General features: G+C 56.5%; 1 protein-coding gene across 2 annotated transcripts; it reads right to left on the bottom strand.

The window, feature by feature from the left end:
- Positions 1 to 230: 230 nt before the first annotated feature.
- On the bottom strand, positions 231 to 7,952 carry Pgf (placental growth factor). 2 transcript variants are annotated; one of them, XM_038337995.1, is made up of 6 exons: positions 7,832 to 7,952; positions 6,625 to 6,664; positions 2,512 to 2,708; positions 2,207 to 2,283; positions 395 to 424; positions 231 to 294 (listed from the first exon to the last, which is right to left on the bottom strand). In XM_038337995.1, the coding sequence occupies exons 1-6, from the start codon at positions 7,895 to 7,897 to the stop codon at positions 231 to 233; spliced, it is 474 nt and encodes a 157-aa protein (XP_038193923.1). In that variant the 5' UTR covers positions 7,898 to 7,952. The 2 variants fall into 2 exon arrangements, with proteins under 2 accessions (XP_038193923.1, XP_038193924.1); XM_038337996.1 differs by lacking the exon at positions 231 to 294 and having other exon boundaries at positions 391 to 424; positions 6,625 to 6,688; positions 7,844 to 7,897.
- Between the last annotated feature and the right edge of the window lie 871 nt (positions 7,953 to 8,823).

Genomic DNA, 8,823 nt, shown 5'->3' with positions numbered 1-8,823 from the left:
CCCCATCCTTTTACAAGGAAAGTGATTGTTTTAAGGTCACACAGAGATAAGGGGCAAGAACTAAGGTTCCTTGGTGCACCTTGGACCTTAAAAAACATGAATTCCCTGTTCTTACCTCGAGATCTCAATCAAGCTTTTATCTCACCCACCCCTGACCATTGGCCCTTGCTGCCGGGGCAGCCCCCACCCCTTAGGCCCAGCCTTAATGCCAGCCCTGAGCCCCAGCACACTCACAGGTGGGGTTCCTCAGTCTGTGGGTTTCTGCTTCTCTCTCTTCCTCTTCCCCCTGATTTTCTTCCTGCAACAAGCAAAACATCAGCACAACATGGCTGAGGCTCCTCAGCTAGGACAGGAACTGGCAGGCCCCACAACTGCTCCGAGCCAGTACGCTTACCTTTCCGACTTCGTCTTCTCCAGAATAGGCCTAGGGAAACAGACACAAGGAGAGAAGAGTAATTGGGCGCTTCCTGCTACCTCCCCACTTCCCGGTTTTCCTAAGTCGCGGTAACGCAGCCGCGCCAGCGCCACTAGGGGGCAGCACGGGAGCTGGTGAAGAAACGGCGGCAGAGGTCCCAGTGCTTGGGCTCCTGCCCTACCTAGGTCCTGGCAACCTCCAGAGAGGCCGGAGTTCCCCCTGGGGGCTCTTCATCACATGTTTCTGCTCGCCCTAGCCTCTTGGCATCAAATCTCGGATCCGTCCTTAGCTACTATACTTTCTCTGTTCACTTTCCCCCTTTTCTTTCCAGGGTGCATTCTGGGAGTTCCCTCAAGGAAAGTAAATGATAGACAAGCCTGTGGACGACAGGGCAATGGTGGCGGCCAGCTAAGGCTGCTCTCCTGGGCTCAAGAGTCTCCCCAACCCCCACCCCACCGTGGCAACAGCAGGGAGCCTGCTTCACAGTCACCAGGCATGTCCCAGCTCTGCCTTCTGGGGCCGTGGCTGTTGGCCCAGCAGTGAGAAGAAAGGTGTCCCTGTTGCCTGGCTTGACGGAAGGGGGTAACTTCAGGATTTCCCAGGAACGGGGCCCTGAGTGTGTGCTGTCCTGGGCTGGCCCGTTTTCCCCAGTCACACCTTGTCCTAAGAGGGGCGGGGAGAGCAAAGCTGATGGAGAAGGTGAAGGCCGAGCGGTGGGCGGCTCATGACTGAGCTATTGTTACCTCACTCGAAGTGAACAGGTTGAATCAAGGCCCCCAATATTGGCATAGTGGAGAGAGCCTGGAGCCAGGGCTCAAGTTCAAAGCAGGCAGCTAGAGTCCTGGGGCCAGGCAGGGCCAGGCGGCGTAGCTAGCACTAGAGCTATAGAGAAATGGTGACTGCCAGGAAAGGCGGCGGGGGAAAATGGAGTTGCAGGAGCGAGACAGGCCAAGTCTAATCCTGGATCCCTCTTCCAAGCTCACAAGGCAGGGAACTGCAGGGAGCCTGACTTTCCTCCTCTGCGCACTGGAAGGGCATGAATCTCTTCGATCTTGCTCACCACTGTATCCCAAGCACCTCAGCCCACAGTGGGTACTGGATAAATATGTGTGAGGGGTGATTGCCCTCCCCTTCTTTCAGCTCCAGACTGGACCCCCACACCCCTAATCGGGTGCCCTTGGCCATGGCAAAGAGCAGCATCTAACTATCTCGTTCTTTCTGAACCTAGACGGCATGGCAGGCCGCTGTCCCCAGCAGCAACGGTTCTAAGAGCCTGGGGAACAAACAGCAAGACTGAGCGTTGGCCCCAGCTCCCGGGAGACTGTGCTGCAACCCTAAAGACAATGCTGTACCTCCATTTTCTTGTCTTTTCCCTTCTCTGAGGGTTTCGTTTTGCCCTCTTCTTGGCACGGTTTGCTCCCTCCGGTGGGCAGGCAGCCCGTTCCAGAATCAAGTACAGGCTTGTGATGTCTTTGCACCCTTTCCTGAGGCCTGTGGCAGGTGCTGCTCATCTCAGAGGGTGGAGGTGTGACATGCATGGGAGGGGGGGCCCTGGCAGTCTAGGAGAGACTCATCCTTCCCTTCCTACCGTTATCTTAGCAGCTAAGCTGGTGGATGAGGCCAGCTCCTCAGGTCTGGGAGGGTGTCTGAGAAAATGGAAAGGTGTCTGCCGGGGAACACTTGCAGCAGGGGAGGCAACCCCTCTTCTGCCCCAGGGGCCTTCGGAGGATTTGCTGAGGCTTAGCATTTGCTAGGTGCACAGTGTGTCCCTGCTGCCCATCGGGGACCTACCTGCATTCACAGAGCACATCCTGAGAGAATGTCATCTCCGCGTAGGAAGGATCGCCAATGGTGGGGATCTTCAAGATCTGTGGGAGGGGAAAGATGAGAACCAGTAAGAAGCCTGTGAGGGGCTCAGAGCCTAGATGGACAGACCCTGTGCTGGGAATGAGGGACACTGGCTTGGGAACTTGGTTCCTATTGTAGGGCCTTGACCTGCCTCTGTCCCTCTCTGGGTAATTCCTAGAGAGTCCACGGGCTTCCAGATATGGTGTGGGCTATGGCAGATGGTGGCAGGTCAGGAAGAGCTACCCTACCTGCATGGTGATATTGGCTGTCTTTAGCGGCACACAGTGCAGACTCTCGTCCCCGCAGCAGCCAGAACAGCGAGACAGGAGGACGCAGGATGGGCTGAATATGTATGCTACCTCATCAGGGTACTCATCGATGATATCCACCAGCTTCTCTATTGGTCGACAGTAGCTACGGCCCCACACTTCATTGAAGGGCACCACTGTAGGGAGACAGAAGGCCAGGTCAGGTAAGCAGGGTTAGATGTGGCTCCTGGATTCAGCTCACACAAAGTTCACCTCTCCCACGAAGCCCCTGGACCTATGTGGGGTCCCTCTGCTCTGGACTATTGCCGCCATCACTCTGGGGTCCCTGCTGATCCTTTAGCCCTTTGGAGATTAAATTTCAATAGAGCAGAATCTTTCAAGTTCCCAAGTTCTCGTTGTATTTTTCTTTCTGGGTCCAAGACTTCCTTGGCGCTTCGAGGACTATGCCCTGGGTCTCACTCCAGCCTGACCTGGTGCTTCCTGAGCCTCCTCCTACCAGGAACGGCTAGCCTTCCCTTGCCCTCTGCCCTCAGCCCATCACAGCCCCCTCGTGTCCCGCTCTACTGGACATCACTCCTCTGTAGTCGAGAGCATGCCTAACCACGTGATCCAGCCTCCCGCCTGTGCGACCCCACCATCCTTTGCAGGAGTTAGGACAAATCAGTATTGAGCCCCAGCTTTGAATCTTGCCCTGCGTGGGCCAAGGGAGACCATGTGCCTGTACCCAGCCCCCACTCCTCCACGAAGCCTTCCTTCTCCAGGCGCTCTGAGAGGAGCGGTGCTCCGCTAGGGAGCAGAGCTCGGGTCCCCAGCTCACATCCTCCCCACCATCACTGGTGGTTCTTATCTCCCCTGGAGCCAAAACGAGGCTCTGGGAAGGCAGGAGCTGACCCCCTGGTAAACACAGGCTAAGTGACTCCTGACTGATGAGGTGACAGTTCATGGAGGATTACCAGGAACATTCCCGACCCCTGCGATGTCCTGGTGGTGGTAGTGATATCTCTGGGGGGACTGATCTGGAATCCCTCCAAAGATGCTCTTCCTTTAAGGGGTAGCCTGGTACCAGGGCTCCAACACAGGCTCTCAGAGAACAGCCAAAGCCAGACCATCTGGCTCCAGGCCCTATACTTGGCTGTATGACCTTGGGGAGGTCACTTAGCCATTCCAGGTGTATCAGTTTCCTAAGCTTGGGAGCGAGAAGCAGCCTGGGAATAGATGGTTGCTAAGGTCACGTAGGCCCTGACAGACTGTCTGGGTTTGGTGCCCTGGTGTACAGTCCTGGTCAGCCTTGAGACCAGGCCTGGATCAGCCTGCTCCACATCTGATGACCATCCTCTCAACTCGTGGGAGACTTGGGACCAGGGTCACCTACAAGTTGGCCTTAACAGAAAGCAGTGGCCTTCCCCAGCAGACCCTCGCTTCCGTGGTACTTCCTAGGAGGCAGAGGGGGGGCCAAAGTCCATCCTACAGATCCTGCGAGGATATGTGGCACTAGGAAGGAAAATAAACTTCAGACATGGCAGAGACCCTCGGCAAAGGCTACAGGCTGGTGGAAAACACCCAAGAGGCTGTTCCACGTGGAGCTGGCGGGGCTGCCGGGGCAGGCACCAAGGCAATAAACTGTACTTATCTAGGCATCTGGTGTCCCATCCTACGCTGCTCTTTGAAGGCACTTGGGCTAGACCAGGGCCTGGAGGGGGATGTGGGGACCCTCTACTTTTCCAGGCTGCTGGACACTCTCCCTGGACCCAAGCGGGGAAACAAGGCCTCTCTCCTCACAGGCAGCCTCCGAGTCCAGGGAAAGCCTGCCTTTGTACAATGGGTCAGAGGCCACCTCCCTTTCGCCAGCATCGTGAGCTTCGTGTTTAGTCTAAAGCCCTCTTGAGCACTACGCCACTACGAACATTTAATCTCTGCATGGAAACGTAAATAAGGGAGAGAAGCAGTTGGCGACACAAAATCTCGGCCACCAGGGAGGGACAGCGGCAAAGGGGTCCTAGCTCCCTACTGCTCACACAAATACGTAATCCACATTCTATCATGTAAACATTTTGGGTTCCAGGACCCCCAAATCCCGAGGCCTAGAAAGGCCTAGAAAGTTTCTTACTTGCCTAGAAAGGCCCAAAGAGTTGAGCGGAGGCCTGGTTTACCTGGAGGTCCCTTGTCTGGGTGTGCAGGGAAAGCCAAGGCCCAGTGAGAGGCTGGTAGAGGAAAGACAGACATCAGCTCCTCCCAGATGTGTGACTGCCCCCTCAGGAAAAGGTTGGGTTTCATTGCTGTGAAGAGCATTTCCACTAACCCTAAACCTGTTCTGGGTAGGAAGTGGGTAGCGAGAGGACTGGGAAGGCTCCTCCTGTCAGGACTGGGACCAGAATAGGCTCCTCGCTACCTGTCCAGCCCTGTGAGTGAGCAGCCATCTGTCCCCAGCGGCATACTACCCAGGATGGAAGAACTCCAAGAAGGACCCTGTTCAGTCCGGACAGCCAGCTTCTGGAAAGGTCTGCAGTAGCCATTGGCCACCCGCCGGAGCCTAGCTGGTGTCCTTTGGCAAGTCACCTTGCCAGCCTGCCACAAGGGCCATTCTCCTCAGGCCTGCTCAGCTCCTGCACAGCTGGGAGGCCTGGGGCTGAGCGAGCTGGTTCTATCCGCTACGCTGAAGAGTGCCTGGAGCTCTGCCTGATCCCTGGGGCCTCTCCGAGCCTCAGATTCTTCATCTGTGAAACACACTGGTACCTTCCTACTGCATAGCTGATGGTCAAGCCAAGTAACAGGGACACGCCCATCCCTGGGACCCGGAAGAACAGGGGTGGAAATCAGAGGCTGTGACTGCACCCATCAAGCTGCCTCTGACTCTGGTGTTAATGGGAGGGAATAGTGATGTCAGACTTTAACAGCTGGGGCTTCCTTGGTCACAGTACAGGCCCCCCTTGCTTGTTAGGATTACAGGTGAGCTGGCCTACACTCCGAATCTAAACCTCTAAGCCTTCTACTTGGGGTCCTCAGAAGTATATACACTCTTGTCTCTTCCAAGGACTCAGAATCTTACAGCCTTGGGAAAAGTTTTTAATATCAAGTATTTATCTAATGCTCCCATTTCACAGATGAGGAGACAGAGGCTAAGACATCTTTGAAAGCTGGTGCCTGATCTACATACTAAAACTGTCAATAAGGGATATGATCTTGGGGCGAGAGAGGCGGCTCTCCTCAACCCCCCAGAGAGCACAATATGTTGCCAATGTCAGAGAGCTCAGAAAATGGGCAAGTCCATGGAACTGAGGGAGTTCCTTCTCTCAATCATTCAGTGGCCCAGGCTTCAGGTGTGAGGCAGGGGAGATAAGGCTCCCACAGGGCTGGTGAAGAGACAAGTGGGCAGGCCAGCAGAGGGTCTTCCCAGCCCGAGACAGCAGTTCAGCTATTATCCATGTAAGTGAGGACAACCCTACAAGCACATCTCTTCTCCCATGGTGCTGTTGGAAGCCTCAGCAATGGCATGTGGCCATCCTCCGTGTCTCAGAGAGGCAGGAAGGGAGAAGGAGGAAGGACCTGGCATGAGCTCCCTGCCTCCTGCATGTGCGTCTCTTTGGCAAAGGTCCTACTGCCCTTTGAAGATTATGTCTTGACACAACCCAGGGCAGAGAGTGAGAGGGCCAGGGAGGGTGTGACACAGGCCGTCTGTTTGTAATCACTGGAAAGGCCTGGTCAGAGCCACACAGGACTCCTCGTCCTGACTAAGCCCCTTGACTGCTTGCCTGCTCCATTCAGCTCCCAAACTCCGGCCTGGTCTCTGGCACTCAACACCAACCCCGTCCACTAAGACTCCATCTGCACTCTGACAGCATGCTGGGCAGGGGCTCTGAGCCAGCTGGATGCACCCTGGCTATCCTGTCCTGCTTCTGTGTGCTTGGTGACCCTAACCCATGACCACACCTCTCTAGGTTGCTGGGTCACAAGAGGTGGACGTCAGCTTGCAGACCCTCCCCAGCTTACTACTGGCCTGAGACCACCCTTCAGACCAATTCCTTCTCTGCTGGGGCTTGCTCATTCGGAAAGAAGAGAGGGGCTCAGCTTGCATAGCTGGCCTGGCTGGCTTACCTTCTACTTCTGTTGAGTTGTTCCCAGCAGACAGGGTCCCCTGTGGTGGACACAAAGGGGGCAGCTATGAGGAAGGGGCATCTCCTTGGGGCTCTGCTCTGTGAGTCCCCCCTGAGCTCCTCCCCATCCTCCGAACACACTCCGCTCTGTCTCAGAGCTGCCTCTTGTTTCGTGCAGCTAAAAACCACCTGATGCTCTGGCCTCAGTTTCCACATTTGGAAAAGGGGAGGAGACTAGAGGTTTCTGGAGGCTTCTCCTGTTCCAAAGTGCTTATAATCTTGTGGGGTCTCTCTTTTACCCAGCCCCCAGGCCAGCCCTGCTGGGCCTTCTACAGCCCGCCTTGGCTGGGTGCCAGAGCCCAGGGGGAGGTGATCAGCTGGTGGGAACTCAGGGGCTGGAGCAGGCGGCGCCATGAGCTGGTGTTGCCTGCCAGTAACGTTACACCTCAGGCTAACACTGCAGCAAGCAGGCTGATGGCCTGGCTGCTCAGCAAGAGGACTGCACAACCCATGCACCGCTGGGCTGGGGCTGAGGAGTCCTAGGGCAGTGGGCAGTGCAGGGGCAGTGCAGCAGGAAGGGAATGCATTGGCTTTGTCAGGATTTTGCTGCCCAGTCTGGCTCCCAGCCAGACTCACCCAGCTCCTGGGAAAAGGGCCCTGCTCACTTCCCCAGGCCCTGCACTCAGGACCTGCTGCCACCCACCAGGAGAAAAGGGCATGGCAGGATCCCTTGTCATATCTGAAGCCCACCCAAGATCCCGTGGCTCAACTGGAGCACTGGTGGGGGAAGGGCCCCATCTCCCCACCACAAGCTTCTTTAGCTGGTTTCTTCCCCCACTAGGCGAGGTCAGAGGTCCTGGGGGCGCCTGGTTGGTCATGGGGCCTCAACCCTGACCACAAGGCCAGGGAACTGACTGGGATTAGCGGACTGATGCTTTTAGCAAAACCATTTGGGCTCCAGGGGCCAGACAGGAAACCTCCCTCATTCCCTACGGCTTCCCTGCCCCCACCAAGACAGCTCCCACCCCCCCAGTCTTTGGGGACTGTCCAGCCAGAGGTCTCCTCCCTGAGGTCCAGATCACCCCCTGGGAAAAACGTGGGCATCTCAGCAGGAGCTGCTCTCCAAAGTGGGTCTGTAATTTCAGACCGTAGCCCACGTTGCTATGGCTGGTACGAGAAGGTCAAGAGAAGCCAGGCCAGGTCCTTACCTGGGAATGTACCGTCAATCCAGCCAGGACTTGCAAGAAACAAGTGAACAGCTTCATGGCCAGCATCTTCTCAGGCGTCTAGAGTCAGGGTTCTTCAAGGAACAATCACCATGCTCTTCCCATTGGGAGAGACGCTGATACGGGAGGAGAGCTGAGTAAGGGGCTGAGTGTCCCACTCACTGCAGTCCTGGGTCTCTGCCGTCAGCTTGAGCATCCACTGGAAGTCCGGGAAGTACTGAGCTCACAGGTAAGGCTGTGGCTGAGGAAACTGGTGGGGAGTTGGCCCGGCGAGTCGGGTGGCTGTGAAAGGGTCCTAGTCGTCCGGTGACCCTAGCTCCTCTCGTGGCTGAGCAGAAGTCTGAAGATGCAGTTTCCTGCTCAGACTGCAGCTCCGCTACGAACTGAAGCTAGTCCGCCGCTGGTTTTCAAGGCTGTACATGGGGCGTGGCTCCAGCCTGCCCCGCCCACTGAGCCCCGAGGCCCCAGGAGCTGCCCAGGAGCGCTGAGAGAGGGTTGGCGGTGAGACCTGAGTGCGCGTGACCCCGCGGGGCGTGGAAGGGGCGCTGCCCTCGGAGTTCGCCAGGCCCCTGCGAGCCTGGCGCTAGCTTGCTCTGAGATCAGCCCGCCGCGACGGCCAGGGTTGCACCTGGCTCTTCTGGTGCCACCATCGGTGGGAACCTTCAAGTGCTGACGTCCAACATCTGCCATGGAGATGGCTGAGTACTTTAGTGACCTCTGCAGGGATCACAGCCTTAAGAAGGCGGCATCTTGCTATGACCGCTCTTGGCCAGTTCCTGCCATGCCTACAACCCCGGTGGAATGGGAGTGAAAAGATTACTAAGTCCATTTTATAAACTAAGAACCTGATCCTATGAGAGGGCTCCACCTGCAGATGCTGAACAATGTTCATATTCACCCTAGAAAAGTGTGTGTGTGTTTGTGTGTGCGTGCGTGCCCGCGGGCATCTGCCTGCGTGGACAGGGACCTGGCAG

The sequence above is a fragment of the Arvicola amphibius genome, chromosome 7 (assembly GCF_903992535.2).
Source record: "Arvicola amphibius chromosome 7, mArvAmp1.2, whole genome shotgun sequence".
Lineage (NCBI taxonomy): Eukaryota > Metazoa > Chordata > Mammalia > Rodentia > Cricetidae > Arvicola > Arvicola amphibius.
The sequence above is the reverse complement of the archived record's forward strand: the minus strand, read 5'-3'. Positions and strand labels throughout refer to the sequence as shown.

Coding starts and splice junctions, on each gene's coding strand:
- Pgf (XM_038337995.1), bottom strand. CDS start 7,897: ATGCTGGCCATGAAGCTGTTCACTTGTTTCTTGCAAGTCCTGGCTGGA. Junction 6,665..7,831: donor GATTGACGGTACATTCCCAG/GTAAGGACCTGG, acceptor TGTCCACCACAG/GGGACCCTGTCTGCTGGGAA. Junction 2,284..2,511: donor CAGCCAATATCACCATGCAG/GTAGGGTAGCTC, acceptor CCCCTCCCACAG/ATCTTGAAGATCCCCACCAT.